General features: G+C 47.7%; 2 protein-coding genes across 4 annotated transcripts; one reads left to right on the top strand and one right to left on the bottom strand.

The window, feature by feature from the left end:
- Positions 1-2,863: 2,863 nt before the first annotated feature.
- LOC136467571 (fatty acid desaturase DES2) lies at positions 2,864-8,262 on the bottom strand. Of its 3 annotated transcripts, XM_066466330.1 has the most exons (3): positions 8,094-8,262; positions 5,119-5,204; positions 2,864-4,526 (listed from the first exon to the last, which is right to left on the bottom strand). In XM_066466330.1, exon 3 carries the CDS (start codon positions 4,520-4,522, stop codon positions 3,359-3,361), a length of 1,164 nt encoding a protein of 387 aa, XP_066322427.1. In that variant the 5' UTR covers positions 4,523-4,526; positions 5,119-5,204; positions 8,094-8,262; the 3' UTR covers positions 2,864-3,358. The 3 variants fall into 3 exon arrangements, with proteins under 3 accessions (XP_066322427.1, XP_066322425.1, XP_066322426.1); XM_066466328.1 differs by lacking the exon at positions 5,119-5,204; XM_066466329.1 differs by lacking the exon at positions 5,119-5,204 and having other exon boundaries at positions 2,864-4,529.
- Positions 8,263-9,360: 1,098 nt separating this feature from the next.
- Positions 9,361-12,590, top strand: LOC136466065 (uncharacterized). The gene is made up of 6 exons (XM_066464558.1): positions 9,361-9,386; positions 9,480-10,392; positions 10,505-10,727; positions 11,127-12,054; positions 12,121-12,366; positions 12,443-12,590. The coding sequence occupies exons 1-6, from the start codon at positions 9,361-9,363 to the stop codon at positions 12,588-12,590; spliced, it is 2,484 nt and encodes an 827-aa protein (XP_066320655.1).
- The last annotated feature ends 4,962 nt before the right edge of the window (positions 12,591-17,552 follow it).

Below are 17,552 nucleotides of genomic sequence, written 5' to 3' on the forward strand. Positions count from 1 at the left end.
AAAAAGGGAAATGGAGCCCCTTTTTCCAACCACACCTTTTTTCTAAAAAAGAAACCAAGGATCAAAGCAAGCACTAGCTTTTAGTATCTAGATCCAAACGCCTCCTACGCTTTACATGGCCTATTGGCCTAACATTGCTTTCACATTATCCTCAATTCACGATAAGGATCATATATTTAGAGCATCTCAAGCAGCTCTCAAATACCATCTCTCATCCTCGTAAAGCTGTTATATTGGGAGAGATGATGCAACTTCATTGCTCCAGTAGTCCAATAGCTCTTCTTTTTTTTTTTTTTTTTTTTTTTTTGCCCACAAAAAAAAAACTCTCATCTCCCTTCATATAAAGTGAGAGTTGCATCTCTCCCAATAGTATTGGGTCCACAACAAATGTCATATTTTCCTCCAACATCCTCTATTCTGACATTTGAGTCCCATGTATTGGGAAAGATGAGCATCTCCCCAATATTCCAAAAAAGTATTATTAGTGATCACCAATATTATTTTATTGGAGATGAATTATCGGTGAGCTGCTGAAGATGCTTTTACATGAAAGGTGAAAATCACAAATGCAACTTGCAAGAGAGCTCCAGCCGTCCCTTCGTTTGACGTGGGAAAGGACACGAGAATCAGGCAAAAACATGCTTGCAGATCAACGACCACCACGACCTCGCTCGCCGAGCAGATGGCGCACACCTTCAACTTCAAGGCACCCGATAAATAAAGCGGATAAACGGACGGGTCACTTGAAAGCCAGGACACAAGGCACGGAGCAGCAGTGCACCACTGACCACCCGCTGTACTGTGGACCCCGTTGTGTTGTCCCGCTGCTCGCGTCGCTGCCTGCCATGGACATACCCATGCCCCGACGCCTGGCCGAATCTGTCTTGTTCATGCCTTTTTTTTTTTGAAAGACAGATGGTTAGCCCAACCTCTTGATCAGAGAGCTTGCCTGATATTCACTCTTTTGGATCACAAAAAAAAACGAGAGAGAGATTCACTCTTTTGCCAAAAATAAGCTTATTTCTGTCAGCAGTCAATCTACCTCTTTCTCAAATTGCCTTCACACACTTGCAAAGTCTGCAGCAGTTAATAGAAACCACAACTCTAGAGGACAGTGAAGATGTCTGGTCTTATAATGGGGGTTCCAGCCAAATTCTCTCTTCAATGGTTTACAAAAAGCTTGTTGGACATCATCAAACTCACCCGGCTTTCAAGATCTAGAAGTGTTATTATTAGCCTAAGCACAAGGTTTTTTGTTGGTTGCTTCTTAAAGACAGGCTAAGTACAAGGAATATTCTTAGAAGGAAAGCACATGAACCTGGAATCCTATAACTGCGAGCTTTGTTCCCTTCAGGTTGAAGACCTCTTTAGATAATGGGGCATGCTCAGCAATGTTCTTTCGCTCAGCAATGTTGGGGCATGCTCAATTTGACAACCTCTTTAGATAATGGGATTCTTAAAAAATTTTCTGCCTTCAAAGATCAAATCCATTCTCAGTTTTTCATGGTGGCAGTCATTGTCATGTGCTGGACGATTTGGTTGGCCAGAAATGAGCTGATCTTTAATGGAAATCAAGTAAGCATACAAGATTGCAGAAGGGTCTTTCTTAAAGAAGTAAGACTGGTCTCCCTAAGGGTGAAAACAAGCCTCTCGATACTGTTTGATCAATGGACTCAATCTTTAGGAACGATCTGAACCTGGGCCTAAGCCTTATTTTCTTTGTCTCTTTCTTTGTCTCTTGAGCTATTCTTCTTCTTAAGAGCCCTCCTTTTGTAACTATTTGTAGCTGCTTTCCTTTTTGTAATTTATTTCACCTTTTAATAAAATTCTCTCTAGGGGATGTGGCCCCTCCAGTTTCCTTAAAAGAAAAACAGTTCCGTTTGGTCGCCGGTCGATCCGTGCGCCAATACAATATCTGGTTTGCTTGACACCGGGCGGATCTGTGCTAGGTCGACCCGTCGATTATTGGGGTTCTCACTCGGTTGCTCATGTATAATTGAGGCATGGAGAGCAGTGATCTTGTACAGGGCAGTACGACGTTGCACTTGCACCTGCACTCGAGTATGCGTGTACTATCCGAAAAAAAAAGGCTGTGACCATGGGCCTGAGTGCCTGACTGACCCGCGCCATCTCGGCATCTCCACGTATTAATGGCGTGGACTCGGATGGTGGGATCACGGGAGCGCACGGTTCTGCGGTGCCCATCACTGTAGCCGGAGAGGGATGGATAGCGCCCGCCGCCGGCCATCGACTTTTCGATGGCATCAGCGGTCGGCTGCGGATAAGACGCGTGGAGCGGATTAGAGACCAATACTGAATTTCTTGGATGTCATGCCAAGACACGTGAGTTGTGACAGAGAATGGGCATCTGATGGGGGAACAAAAAAAAAGGTACAAGCACGAACAGAGCATAAATGTACGTACGTTGATGGGTTCAGTATGAGCAAGTTTAGCTTCCATCCGTAAGACAGTTGAGCCGGTGCCGAGAGCAAAACACTGGTCCTCCCGGGCAGGTGATTGGCACAGAGGGCAGTTCCTTTCCATCCACACGATAAGCATTGCGCATTTGCGCTTGGACCACAGTGGCCCCGTTCGGATGTTGCAAAAAAGTTACTGTTTATGGCTGATTTTCTCGCACAAACTACAGCCAAGCAGAGCTGGGGCAGAACAGAATGTCCCAGCTCAGAGAAACGCAAACAAAGCAAAGCTCCTGCTTACCACACATCCTTTGTGTGGATGGAGTTGTAGGGAGTCAATCGGGGCAATCTTGGCAGATAGAGCCAGCTAGCAAAGACGACCCAGATACGAGCAACGCGACCCGAGAATCGTGTGTGCGTGATCCGACTCGGAAAACCACTACAACTGCCCAAAAAAGTTGTCGTTCGACGATCTTTTATTCCGCCACAGACACCAGGGATATTTTTTTTGTTTTACAACAACACGCACGCGAGGAGCACCAAGAGATGACGGCAACGCAATGACAGACGCACACGACACGCGCGGCCACGCACGCACAGGCATGGCCACGGATGCCAACCACACAAGGACCGCCGCCGGCAAGCCTACAACAGCGACGACTAAAACGCGTACGAAAAACAAACAACTTGGGACTACCCAAAGCTCACAGCCCTGGGTAGAGACACACTAAGTTGACGAATTTGCCTACTTACTTGATGGCACTGCAGTAAGCCTTCTCTGTGCCCAAATGCTCTCTTCCTGTCTAAAAGACTGATGACTAACCATAGATAGGTGGATGGAGACTTTGGGACGATTACCATCTCCTCCTCCTGATTTCTCCTCCCATTCCTAGGGTAAAAGTATGGGCGATCGCCTCCGTCCTCAGCTCTGCGACCGGCGGCTAGAACTTGTTGTTGTACCAGAAGATGCCCTTGCGGTTCTCAGGCTCGACGTAGATGCACTCCCTGGCTTCGCGCCAGGTCGCCTTGGCAACAGGAGTTGGGTCGAACTGGTAGTACTCGCCGAGGATGGGCTTGATCGCCTTGGTGGCCTCCATGGCGTGGTAGTGTGGCATGGTAGAGAAGAGGTGGTGCGCAACGTGCGTGTCCGTGATGTTGTGGAACACGCGGTTGAGGATGCCGTAGTCGCGGTCCATGGTGGCCAGCGCGCCGCGCAGCCAGTCCCACTCGCTCGAGTCGTAGTGGGGGAGCGCCGGGTGGGTGTGCTGCAGGTAGGTGATGAGCACCAGCCACGCGTTCACGATCAGCAGCGGCACGGCGTAGACGCGCACCACCCACCAGAACCCGAACGTCGCCGCCAGCTTGTACAGCCCGAACGAAACGGCCATGACGCCGGCGTCCGAGATGAAGATCTGGGCGCGCTCCCGGTCGTTGTAGATCGGGCCATAGGGGTCGAAGTGGCAGGCGAAGCGCGGGTACGGGCGTCCCGACGCGTTGGTGGCCAGGTACAGTGGCCACCCGAGAGTGAGCTGCACGACGATGTGCACCAGCCGGCCGACGGGGTTGTTGTACACGTACGGGGTGTACCACGGCAGCGCTTCCTTCTTCTTTGGCACGAACACCTCGTCACGCTCCAGGGAGCCAGTGTTGGAGTGGTGGCGACGGTGGCTGTACTTCCACGAGAAGTACGGCACCATCAGCGACGAGTGCAGCACCAGGCCAACGATGTCATCCAGGAGCTGGTAGTCCGAGAAGGCGTGGTGGCCGCACTCGTGCGCGATGACCCACACGCCAGTGCACACGCACCCCTGGGCGATCCAGTAGAGCGGCCAGGCCGCGTAGTGGAGCGGGCTTGGGAGTGCCGGTATGATGGCCAGCGCAAAGTACAGGAGCGCCGCGGCAATGACGAGGTCATGGACCACGTAGGAGAAGGACTTCAACACTGAGCGCTCGAAGCAGTGTGGCGGGATGGCCTTCTTGATCTGACCCACCGTGAACGGCGGCTTCTCCACCGGTGAGCGCTCCATTGCAGCACCGCCGATAGCACGGGCGAGCTGCTCCTGCTTCTCCCGCTCCTTCTCGGTCATCCTGCCACCGGCACCCATTTTGCTGCTGACACAAACACAAACGAGATACGTTACAACAAAGATCAAGCAAGTGTGAATCAAGAACAATATTACAACGATCTCATCCAATCAAAAAGCTGTCATGTGAACAAGAAAAAATATCTAGCAAGTTGGCACAGATTCAGCGAGGGTACAAGAAAGGCATCAATCAACCAAAATAAAACAAATCACGGCACGAGGGGCGTCTCCACAAAGGTGGCATGTGCCATGCATGATCGCATCACTTTCTTGCCTAAACATTGATTAAACATATTCCTATGTGCCCCCAGCAAGTTGGGGATCGCATCGATCGCAGCATGTGCAAGCCCAATGGCGTATGTAACATACATACATGTTCAGAATTCAGATTCGCTTTTTCAAAGTGAGTGTGCATCATGAGTTGAGATGCCGCACGCTCTGCTTCAGATGTGTCTAAACCTGTAGATCTGAATCACCACACAGAACTAATAAAATGTAAAATCTTACAACAAGACCAAGTATGGTAGAAAACCCCTATGGTAATGGTAAATAAATTAAATTAAATAAGTGGAAAATAGATTAAGGTCATGTCACTTGTGATGTTACGTGCCACTAACTGTCCCAACAATCCCCTTCAGAAAAATGTGATGTACTGTACTGCATATAGTTGGACGGCATGCTTTGTCAAAAGGACTTCTGAACCCTATAGGAAAGCAGCACGCATGAGAAACTACAGGTGCCAAAAAGGCGTGTAGAAAGATTCATTGCAAGTTCGGACCGAAAAAATGGTACCACATCTGGTCAAATCTAAGCTATCCAATAGCCATACAGCAAGGCAATCTTGCATCATCTGTAGGAGTGGTCAATTTTGACAAGCTAGCAAATATGAACTCTGAAGTCATCTTTCTATAAGCAACAACCTAACAGAGCCTAGAGGCACCCCATATTTTTCTTTTTAGCATAAGATGGCTGGTACTCTTCCTTTGCATTGAAGGTGGTGGTATAACGGTTCGATTTACAATCCGGTCATAAGACCGGGCAAGGAGGAGAAGCTAAGAACTAATGAAGAAAAGGAAAAGGTTGAAAGACGATAGCCTAGTGAAGCCACATATAGCAATGTAAAAGAAGCACAACGTATTAGTAAATCTAAGAACCAGCTTATTTTGGTGCGAAAATTAGGTAAGGTTCGATTTTCGTTGCCTGTCTGCTTCATCTTGTTACCAATTTTGGGCGTTCATTGGTAACTTTAGTAGTGCAGCATCCAGTATTGCTCCAAGCTGCACATGTGCTCCCACAAGGTGGATTCGGATGCTATCTGTCTCCCTTGGGCCTTTGAGCAAAATGACACAAGCGTGTCCTCTCGACCCGCCAACTATGGCGCCAAGATGGAGACAGAAATCAGATCCGTCGAAAGAGATGCTTGGCTGTGTTGATACTGTGCATTAATTCTGACAAGACAAGTGCGCCCGACTGATTTGTCTCCCTAACTTTCTGATTGGACTGCAGAAGAGCCAAACAAACAGGCAGCAAATGGCACATGCGACTACCATGTACCATGGCCATAGCAGTAGCAGCAATGCAGATGCAGGGCATCAGTGTCATTACACACACCCTGTTCGCTTGTTGGTTTCAGTCAATTAACAGTATTTTTCACTCACAACAAACCAGTACCAGCCAGCCCAAACCAGCCCAGAAACCAACTAGCGAACAGACCGACAGCCAATTGCAGCAGACCAGGCCAAGGTGAAAAACCAGTCACAAGAGGGGCCAAGCGTAACCAGATCTGCTGGTCCACGCCGCCTCTGGACACTTGTCGAGTCCAGCTAAGGGGGTTTTGGTTCGAGCTACTAAACTTTAGTAGCTACTAAACTGTTTAGTCACTTTTAGTAACTCTAGAGTTACTAGGGGTGTGTTTAGGTGCCCAAACTTTGGACATCAAAAAAGCATACAGCACTGTAGCAATACTGTAGCATTTCGTTTGTATTTGGTAATAATTATCCAACCGTTGACTAATTAGGCTCAAAACGTTCATCTCCCAAAATACAATCAAACTATGTAATTAGTTATTTTTTTACCTATATTTAATACTCCATATATGTGTTCAAAGATTTGATGTGATGTGATGGAGAATCTTGCACTGTGTAAAATTTGGAGGTGCAAAGTTGGTGGAACTAAACAAGGGCTAGAGATAACTAAAGTCCTTTTAATAACTTTTAATCATAGTGTTTGGTTGAAAAGTTACTAAAGTGATTAAAAACTACTAAATTTAATAGCAGTAGACGATCCAGGCCCTAAGTTTATTCTACGGCTGGAAATCGTGTCGAGAAATAAATCGGTGCACCGTGCACCGGCCACAGGTGATGCATGCCATCATGTGGGCCTGGATTTCGGTGCCGGCCTTGCAGGCTGTGACCCCCTGCGTCGTGTACCGTTGCGCAGACACGGCTGCAGAACCCTGACATGCACCATGCCGGCAGTGAGGCGGAGTACCTGGGAGGAAGAGACAGTCGCCACCGTCCAAACTCCAAAGACATCCAACGGTGGCGCCTCGTTCATCACGATGCCTTTTTCTAGGTCAAGCAGACAAGCACCACGTAACGAGCCGCCGCCCCCGCCGCCGGCCTGCCCTAGAGCGCGTGATGGCTGATACTGAAAGAAACAGGCTCTATTTTTTTAATACTCCAAATTCCTAGCACCCGATCACTAGAAAGCATATACGGTTTCCCATCTGGAGAAGTAGATATTTTTTTATGTCAGAAACATGACCAAAGCAAGACAAGTTGCTTCGTCGATGCAGCAGTTGCACGAGCTAAAAGGTCAGTCAATTCTTGTGTGTGGTCATCGCCAACTCCGCGCTTAGCTAATAGTTTCAGTAAAAAAATCAGGAGCTCAAAAAACAGAGTAGTTGACCACCAAATGCAGAGCATCATGCGGCGCAGGCGCAGCGATGCCCAACATGGAGGGACCGAACGCCGAAAGAAAGAGGCTGCCTTCGGACTCAAAAAACCTGTAAAGGTAGCAGCTTTTATCCACAAGATCAACGGGAGCTGTGAAAAGTTTGTGACCAAAGGTGGCATGTCATGTTTCCCACAGCGAGTGGTAACGGCAGAAGGGGGGCAGAAATCATGGTCCCATTGCACGGCCAAAATATCAAAACGGCACCATTCTACTCTACAGATCTGATGAGAAACAAGCGTGCTTTGCCAGGATTCATCTAGGCAAATCCACATCAGCAGGCCAAGGCCTCTGCGGATGCCCGCGGCAGGTGCGGGTGAGTGAGATCGATGTCGAGCTCGACCGGCAGGCGCGACGGCGAGTTCAGCTGCATCCCCATTACTTTCCCAGACCGAAGGCTACGGATCGACGACGACGAGCTCGGTCCGGCCCGCCGGCGTGACAGTGAGTGCCACCGCCGAATCGACGGCCGGCCACGAGCCCGCTACGGCGAACTGTCAGCCTGCTGCCGAGCTCAGCAACCCCAAAATCGAACCCCGGCCAATGGAAAAGTAACCGATTCCTCAACCAATCCATTCAGAACAATCTATGAAACAGTGGCAGGGGAAATTTAATCCAGGAAGGCTACTGCGGATACCTGAGACTGAGAACGACGGAACAGCTGCGTCGGGGCGGAGCAGATCGGGCGGACACCGCGCCTCGCCTCTCTCCCCTGTTCTCCTGTCCCGGAGAGGAAAACGAGTGGTGGTGTGTTCAGGATTTGCAGGGGGAAGGAGGGAGGAGCCTGGCCGCCTCCGATTCCGACGGGGGAGAGGCGCTATTTAAAAGCGGGCGCGGCCTCCCTGGCGCGTGGGCCCGGAGGGGCCAGATGGGACGCACTAACCACGTCGGTGACGGGAAATCTGGCCCCGTACACGTGTAGAGTCCTGTTTCGCTAGACCAGGGGAGGCGTGACCCAGATCGGGCGGCGCCGGACGCGGGCCGTCCGTGTCTCGAATCCGACGGACGGGGTCCCCTCGGCCTCGGGAAAACAGGGGACATCGGCGTATTTGAGTTCTCTTGTGAAACGATTGGTTCACGAAAGAAAATGCCGCTTGTTTTTCATATTTTCCTTCGAGAATTAATTTTAACTAGCAATTGTGCCCAAGTGTGTTGCAACAAGATGTACAACTTATGGCATGGTCATCTAAATAATCTGCAACTCGGAGATTATTTAACATGTACTCGAATCGAATGGTGCACCATCACTGCACACTTCTTCGAGTCAAACTCCATATAGACGCGCGTTGTTTTAACTCGTATGAACATGACTCATGAATACAAGTCATATATTCCATCCGTCTCATAATAGATAATATTTTAGGTTTGCTAATGGGAATTAAAGGGACATCTAATTATTTGCCACTCTTACGGAGGCCGACTCTCTGATTGCCAACTTTGTGGTGGCAACTACAAAAATGTCCTAGAAAATAGTAACTCGCCTAATATTTTGCCATTTTTGCTGACGTGGCATGCCAGATCAGCCAGCCAGCTTGGGAACGGGCCGTTGACGCTCGAAGACCGAAGCCAAAAGACCATTCTGCCCCCGCCGTGTATTGCTTAACCAGCGCCGTCTCTCCCCCTCCCATCTGTTCAGTCCACTCGCTTCTCTCCGGGATTCTCTCCCGTCCCTCCCCTTTCATTCCCCGTGGCGGCGCTTGCTCGAGGCGGGCAGGCGGGAGCTCGACGGCGGCGCCAAGTCGCGTCCCCCAAGTCACAGGACGGCACGACGCCTGCAAGGTTAGATCTACTTCCTTCTTCTACCTACGCGCGGCATCTGTGAATGGGGGGATTCCTGATACTAGGGTTTCCTAATTTTCGTGTGTTGATGTAGGATTCGGATGTAGAGCAAACCATTAGCCACGATGGTGTTGTCTCCGTGCCCCCCGTGGTATGTTTCATTGTTATGGCATGTATGTGAGGGGATCCCGTATGTGAGGGATGTCCTAACTCCTGAGTTGTTTGTTTTGCTTGTCGCTGTCAGGATTGATCCTGACAATGCTTTTAGAATCCATGTTAGCGTTGATAAATACACTTTGGCTAACGACTATGGAGTGGTTGACCTAGATGCTCAAGAACATGACCTGTGGTTTGACAGTAGCAATGTGTACACACTGAATGACTTTGTAGATGATATGGCCAGCAAGATCATTTGGGGCCGCAGTCAGCAACTGCTTATTTGGGGTGTTGACATTGACAGTGGAACAGAGTGGAAGGTTACTAGCAGTGATCAGTTTGAGGAGATGATAATGTCTAGGATGGATGAGAAGGTAATGCATGTTAGTTGTGATGTTGTTGAGAAAGATGCAGTTGGTCTGAATGATGTTGTTAGCAGAGCAAACAAAGGTGGGTCTTCTACTACTGCTGTCCATTCTGGTGTGACAAATGCAGGACATGCAGAGAATGCAGAAGGCTTAGGTGACACTTGTAGTACTCCTGAAGAAGGTAGAGCTGAAGAAAATGTGGTTGATTGGAACACATTGACTATATTGGCTGATGAGAACTGTGATGGTGAAGCTAATGCTGTGGTAGATGAGGATCAAATCTATGAGGCTTTTGGATTCAGGGCAGCAGATGAGGCTACTGCAGATGAGGTTCCTATTCCTAACATACCTACTGATGTGGAGGATGAAATGAATGAGGCAGCAATCCCTGTTAATGATGACCTAGGAGATGAGCCAATGTTTGGTTGGGATAGAGACAACCCTGACATGAGTGTTGGGACACTGTATCCTTGCATGGATGATTTTAGGATGGCAGTTAGGCAGCATGCTATTGTGAATGAGTTTCAATTGGGGACAGAGAAGTCTGACAAGGAGAGGTTTAGGGGCTACTGCTGTTCCAAGGGCTGCCCATGGAAAATTAGAGCTAGGACACTGAAGGATGGCAGTGTCAGGGTACCAATACTAACACTTTTTTTGTCCTTTTGGTGTAACCTTATTTCTGATATTTGCATGTTGTATATGAATTTATCTTAACTATTTCTGACATTTCTTCATGTATGTGCAGATCCAAATCAATAAGGGTACCCACAAGTGTCCTTCAAAGAGTAGAGTTCTTGGGAGGATGGCATCCCAGAAGTGGATTGCTGAGAGGGCTATACCACTATTGAAGGATAATCCTGAGATGGGCCCCAAAGCTGTAAAGGAAGAGTTAGAGAAGAAGTACAACATAAAGATTCCATATCAGACTGTATTTTATGGGAGACAGAGGGCTGCAGATAAATTATTTGGTAAGTGGGATGATTGTTTTGATTATTTGTTTAGATTCAAGGCTGAGATTGAGCTTAGGTCTCCTGGTAGTGTAGTTGAGATAGATACAGTTACTGTGGAAGGCAAGGTTCACTTCAGTAGATTTTTTTGTGCCTTCAAAGCAAGTATAGATGGATTTAGAGATGGCTGCAGACCCTATATTAGTGTAGATTCAACTGCTCTCAATGGTGAGTGGAATGGCCACATGCCTGCAGCCAATGCAATAGATGGCCACAATTGGTTGTACCCAATTGCTTTTGGCTTCTTTGATTCAGAGACCAAGGATAATTGGACTTGGTTCATGGAACAGTTAGGGAAAGCAATAGGGCCAATGAACCACTTGGCTATATGCACTGATGCATGCAAAGGGCTAGAAGCAGCTGTGAAAAAGGTTTTCCCTGGAGCAGAGCAGAGAGAGTGTTTCAGGCATCTCATGGAAAATATGAAGAAAAGGTTTACAGGAAATGCCTATGCCAAGTACATGTGGCCAGCAGCAAGGGCATGCACAGTAGAGAAGTTCAATAAATTGATGGACAAAGTTATTGAAGCCTATCCAGGAGTTGTTCCATGGTTGAAGGAACATCACAATTTACTGTGGGCCAGGAGTGGATTCAAGAAAGAGATCAAGTGTGACTTCATAAATAACAATTTGGCTGAATCTTGGAATGCATGGATCCAAGCACACAAAGATCTACCATTAGACATTCTAGCTGATGCTATCAGGCATAAGACAATGGTACTTTTTGAGAAGAGAAGGAAGATATCCAAGGCCCTAAAAGGATTCATACTACCAGCAATAATTCATCAGCTAAATGCAGCCTCAAAGGGACTGAACCATCTGAAGGCAACTAAGGGTGGACCCAACCAAGCAGAGGTGATAGTCATGTACAATGATGAAGTTGTCAAGAGGCATGTTGTCTACCTGGACCAACATGAGTGTACATGCAGAGAGTGGCAAGTGAGTGGCAAGCCCTGTCCTCATGCACTGGCAGTCATAACAACTGAAAGGCAGCCAAATATGGAGCAATATGTGGATGTGGCCTACTCAGTGCACAAGTTCCAAGCAGCATATGCAGGAATGATTCCTGTCATCACTGATAAGAGCCAGTGGCCGGTAGTTGAGAAGGGATTCAAGCTTCTTCCACCAATTGGGAAGAAAAGAGGACTTGGGAGGCAAAGGAAGAAGAGGGTTAAGGGATGCCTGGAGAGAAGTGGCAAAGCCACAAGGCAGGTTACTTGCAAGGGCTGTGGTGAATTAGGCCATAGAAGGACCAGTTGGAGGTGCCCACTAAGTGGCACCAAAAAAAGGTAACTTACTAACCTACCTTTGCTGAAATCCTTTCACCATTGTTAACTAACTTAATGAAATTGCAGGAAGAGGACAAGAAAGACAAAGACCAAAAAGGGGCCAAAGAAGGGTGCTGACAAGGAGTATGAACCTGCTCCAGCTAGTGAAACTGCAGCAGCACCACCTGAGCCTTCACCAGCTCCACTAGCAGAAGCAGCACCTGAGCCTTCACCAGCTCCACTAGTAGAAGCAGCACCATCACCAAGGACTCCAAGAACAAGGGCAGCAGTAGCAAGGGAAAGAGAGGCAGAGGAAGCAGCAGCAGCAGCAAGGTAAAATCTGAACCTAAATTGTGACTCAGGAACTTGCCATCTCGACAACAGCTCACTAAACCACTTTCAAATGCAGGAGGTTGAACTTGGAAGCTCCACAACCACTTGAAATGATCATTCCAGAGGCTGAATCTCTGCCAAACCCTGCACCAGCCAAGAAGATGACCCCTAGGAGGAAGCAGCTAGCCACAAAGGTGAAGAGTTCTTCTGCCAAGGGAAACTAATGAAGCAATGAATCCTTGTGATCCATATTTTGGGAACTCTGTTATGTCATTGAAAGGTGCATGAACAACTTGTTATGGTATTGTAAGTTGAATGGACAACTTGTAATGTATTGCCTTATAGGCCTGAACAACTTGTGATGACTTTGCTAGGGTTGTGTCATGTATGCAGACTGAACTTGCTATGTTTGTGTCATGTATGCGGACTGAACTTGCTATGGTTGTCAAGAGCATATCAGTGGTCTTGCAGTGATGATTTTTGGATATCATGTACAAGTGAAATAACAGAAACAATATTCCATTAACCATTCAACATTTTCACACATATATGCCCACTGATTAGTCAGACTCATACTAAAACACAGAGCTCATTACTCAACTGAGATACAACTTGAAATAGTTCAACGGGATCCCTAGTTCAACTAACAGACAAGGGAACTAACAACTAGTCAAACTAACAGAGAACACATACATAGCTCCAACCACTACACCAGCACCCATGACCAAGCTCAAAGCCTTCACTGCACCAACCAAAGCATCCAGCTTCACCTCCATTGAGTTCTTCTGCACACGCACCAGTGCCCTTGAATCAGCTTCTTCCTCTACTACGCCATGTTGTTCTAGATTCATCACAATCTTCCCCTGGTCCACCAATATGGCTAGGTACTCTCGCTGCCACTCAAAAAACCTACAAGATCCTAGAACCTAATCACATGGAAACATATTTGATGTGACAATCGATTCAAAACCCTAACAAATCGGAACCCAAAGAATGTGGCTTACCCCTTGCATGTTCCTAGGACATTTGAAGAAGACACAACCCTTGTTGCATTTCTCATCTGTCTGGGCCATGAGCTCGAGCACCCTCTGCAGCCCACACTCCTCGCACATGATGAGGGGGAGCCCTGTCTGCCTCCCGAGTGGGTACTCCCCTATCCTATCCGGCAGCTGCGGACGCCTATTGTGTGTTGATGAGCTCGCTCGACAGGACATGGTGGCTAGGGTTGGGGAGGGCAATGGAGGGGCGCCGGCGACCAAGGACGGGGAGACGAGGGATCTCGAGAGACGAAGGAAGAAGAAGAAGTGCGGAGAGAAGCGAACAGATGGGAGGAGACGTCGCTGGTTAAGCAATACACGGCGGGGGCAGAATGGTCTTTTGGCTTCGGTCTTCGAGCGTCAACGGCCCGTTCCCAAGCTGGCTGGCTGATCTGGCATGCCACGTCAGCAAAAATGGCAAAATATTAGGCGAGTTACTATTTTCTAGGACATTTTTGTAGTTGCCACCACAAAGTTGGCAATTAGAGAGTCGGCCTCCGTAAGAGTGGCAAATAATTAGATGTCCCGGAATTAAAGTGCAAGTAAAATGTGTAGTGCACGGAAAACAAAAAAGGAGAGAGATGTACTTAGGAAAAAGAGAAAGATACGTTAAGAAGTGAGAATGACAACTAAGGATGTACTTGGTATAGCTCTCAGAGCTGTTTTTGAGCTTCATCAACCAAATAACCTCAAGGAAACAACTTTGATTGTGAATGTCCTCAAGACGCGCTGACTAGAGCCGCTTTGGAGGAGTTGGAGCTAAAAAACAAGCTTCACCTACTCCAACCTCTGTTGTTGCGGGCCCTATCCCAAATCCCACTCTGTGCGTGTGGGCGGCTGTTGCCCTTGACTGCACGTGTTAATGGGCCGACTATGACAGCGAGGCGGAGCATGGCCATGGCCACGATGGCTATGCTCGGGCACGGGCCTCCTCTATGCGTGCGTGAGCACGGACCCCTCCAACCTCCTTTATGTGTGTGTGCGTGAGGCCAGGCTAGAGACGATGGAGGCGAGGGAAGAAGAGATGGAGTTGGTGTAAGTTGGAGAAGAAGATAAGGTGGAGAGATACGAAGAGAAAAGTAAAATGAGTAAGTGTCGGTGTGGGACCTATGGGATACCGCGCAAGGAAGGGAGAAGATCTAGTCTAACTAGGATTCCTCCCATGTAATCTTAGTAGTAGTATTATTCTATAATCCTACTAAGAACTCTCATTGTAAACCGACTAGGATTCTGACCTCCTGACTATATAAAGGAGGGCAGGGTTTCTAGACGATGAGAGACAACATTTTACAATCAATCCAACGCAAAGGCTAACGCCGACTGGACGTAGGGCTATTACTCGATCAACGATCGAGGGTCCGAACCAGGATAAATCGACTATCTCTTGCGTTCACCGTCGAGTTCCGCATACGCTGAAGCCCGAACATACTGCTCCGGGTACCCCCGTGGTAGGCTATCGGTGGTCAAACATCGACAGCTGGCGCGCCAGGTAGGGGCCTTCGGCGACTTTGCATCCGAGAGCTCGATGGACCTCGACAACATGATCTTCTCGACGGGATCAACCTTTATCTTCGGTTCATGGATCTACGAGGCAGGTGACAATGGCAAGCTCCAAAGCCGTCTCCTCAAAAATTTGGATAACCATGAGGACCATTCTATTTCGGTGACTACGACAGATCAACTTGCTGGAAGATTCACGTAGCTCGCGATGTCCGATCCAACTCAGATTTTGTCGCTTCATGCATCCGATTCAAACTCAGGCTCTGCTTCCGAGACGGAGTCTTATCCGAGTTCTTTCGGAAAATCGAGTTCTTTTTCGACAAGGCTCCAGAACATGACATCAACCTATCAAGAATACAACTCAGAGTACACTCAGAGTACTTTAAAGAAGACGGGTCATTTTCCGTTCGGTCTCGGCAACATGGCAACGTCTTATCGGGCACAGCTCGAAAGATTTCTTAATCTGGTGCTTGGGATACCACTGACAGGAGCTCAGGAAGGTCTCGTACTAACCGTACCATCTCAAGACTACATCATCCATTGGCTAGGTTCTGTTCCTGAGGATAGCAGTACCCGGCTAGTTGACACAACAATGACAATAGCTCTACCCTACTAAGAAGGAGACTTGATCTGTGACCTTGAAGCCTCTACTAAAGTTATCAACAACTCTGACAGTACGGAAACCAACACCGATGACAGAACAACTCACGCTCAAGAAGTATTCATGATTCACTGTCCCCGATCACCATTGGTCCCCCTAGAAGCGTCGACGTCAGGTCTTCAGATGAATCTGAGTCCAACATATCACCATTTACCCAAGGGCACGATGGTGAGACCAAGAGTCAGAGGCAAGCCAGAGAGAGAAAGAACAAATTGAAACAAGGACGTCAATGCCGTGCTAAGCAGCGTAAGGAAGCTTGGATCAGATATGAGTCAGACCTAGCCGAGTACAATAGAAGAAAATCAGAGCGAGAGGTCGAAGAAGGATGAGCAGTGAATACACCCTACGATAAGATCCGAGAAGCACTAGAAGAACTCAGGGCGACTTCACATCCTAGTGAAAAATAAGAATAGCTCTGGGATTTCCTCCGATCAACAGTCCTAAGGACGCATGATGGAAGGGCCCGCTCAAGACTACCTGACATGTCAACATCTCATGAGCAGGAAGATCAAAATCAAAGGAAGTTCGCTTTCGAGAGACTTAGACCAAGTGGAAGTCACAACAGAGAAAGTAGAAAAAACCATAGTCAAAACGACCGAGTCGAACAACCAAGAAAGGCCAGAAGCAAAGCACCTACTCAGACAGCCACGCAAAACTACTCTCACCAAGACAATAGTTGGCAAGAAGGGGGCGCCGAATAAGAATACACAGAAGCCAGAACGCACGATAGATTCCCCTGTTTTGCAAACAGACTTGCTTCAATACGACTGCCTCACAAGTTCAAGCCGTCCAACCACTCCAAGTATGATGACAAGACCGAACCAAGGTAGTGGCTTAGGATTTACTCGCAATTGATTGAATTGGCTGGAGGAGATGATGACATCAAGACCTTGTTCTTTCCCATGGCCCTAGAAACCATGCTCCTTCAATGGTTTGACAAATTGAATCCAGGATCAATCAGAAATTGGGAGGACTTGCAAAGAGCTTTCTGTGAAAATTTCATGGGTATCATTACACACCCAATCACCCACGTAGAGTTAAAAGGACTCAAGCAGAAAGAAGGTGAAAGTCTCAGAAATTACTATCGATGATTCGGCGAACTACGAGCTCAAGTACATGACATCACTCAACGAGAAGTAATCGAAGCTTTCTCTCATGGAATCATGGCTAGGTGGCAATTTCAAGACTTCTGCAAAGAAAACCCAAGAAACAATGAAGAATTCAGATGAACAGTTGAAAGATGATTACTGCAGAGGAAAAGACACGAGAAAGGTTCCCGGACAGAAACAACCGAGATAACCCGGACAAGCAAAATCATCGAAACAACAGACATCAGGAAAGAAAGCGTGGACCAGACAACACCGTAGCAGTGACTGACAAATCAAGAAAGTTTTCCAAGCCCAGAAGGTATGACGACATTGAAAACATGCATTGTATCTTGCACCCCAAAGGAAATCACACCATCGGAGATTGCTACACCTTCAAAGATCGATACACAAGAAAAGATAGTAAGGAGAATACCAAAGAAGGCAATTAGAACAAAGAAGAAGACAACCACGAAGATAAGGGATTCCAAAAATCCAGGGGGACAGTAGCAGTAATCTTTGCCGAGGTTCCAGATTCCAGAAGCAAACATCAAGAAAAGCTAGCGTTATGAGCCATCATGGCAGCAGAACCGGCTACACCAAGATATCTCAATTGGTCACAGTATCCAATCCAATTTTCAAGAGAAGACCAATGGACTAGCGTAGAAAACGCAGGCCATTACCCACTGGTTCTAGATCCAACTATTGCCGGTATGACTGTCATGAAAGTACTAATCGACGGGGGAGCTAGACTCAACATCATTTTTTTCAGAAACTCTAAAGAAGATGGGACTACAACTCACCGGGATGATTACACCAACAAGCATGCCTTTTTATGGCATAGTACCAGGCAAGGCAGCAATGCCACTTGGACAAATCACCCTACCGGTTACTTTTGGGACT

The sequence above is a fragment of the Miscanthus floridulus genome, chromosome 7 (assembly GCF_019320115.1).
Source record: "Miscanthus floridulus cultivar M001 chromosome 7, ASM1932011v1, whole genome shotgun sequence".
NCBI classification, from domain to species: Eukaryota; Viridiplantae; Streptophyta; class Magnoliopsida; order Poales; family Poaceae; genus Miscanthus; species Miscanthus floridulus.

Bases quoted from the DNA above. Each gene is read 5' to 3' on its own strand.
- LOC136466065 (XM_066464558.1), top strand. From the start codon at position 9,361: ATGGTGTTGTCTCCGTGCCCCCCGTG. The intron at 10,728-11,126 runs GTAAGTGGGATG...GGCTAGAAGCAG, and splicing joins GGCTGCAGATAAATTATTTG to CTGTGAAAAAGGTTTTCCCT. The intron at 12,055-12,120 runs GTAACTTACTAA...ATGAAATTGCAG, and splicing joins CTAAGTGGCACCAAAAAAAG to GAAGAGGACAAGAAAGACAA.
- LOC136467571 (XM_066466328.1), bottom strand. From the start codon at position 4,522: ATGGGTGCCGGTGGCAGGATGACCGAGAAGGAGCGGGAGAAGCAGGAG.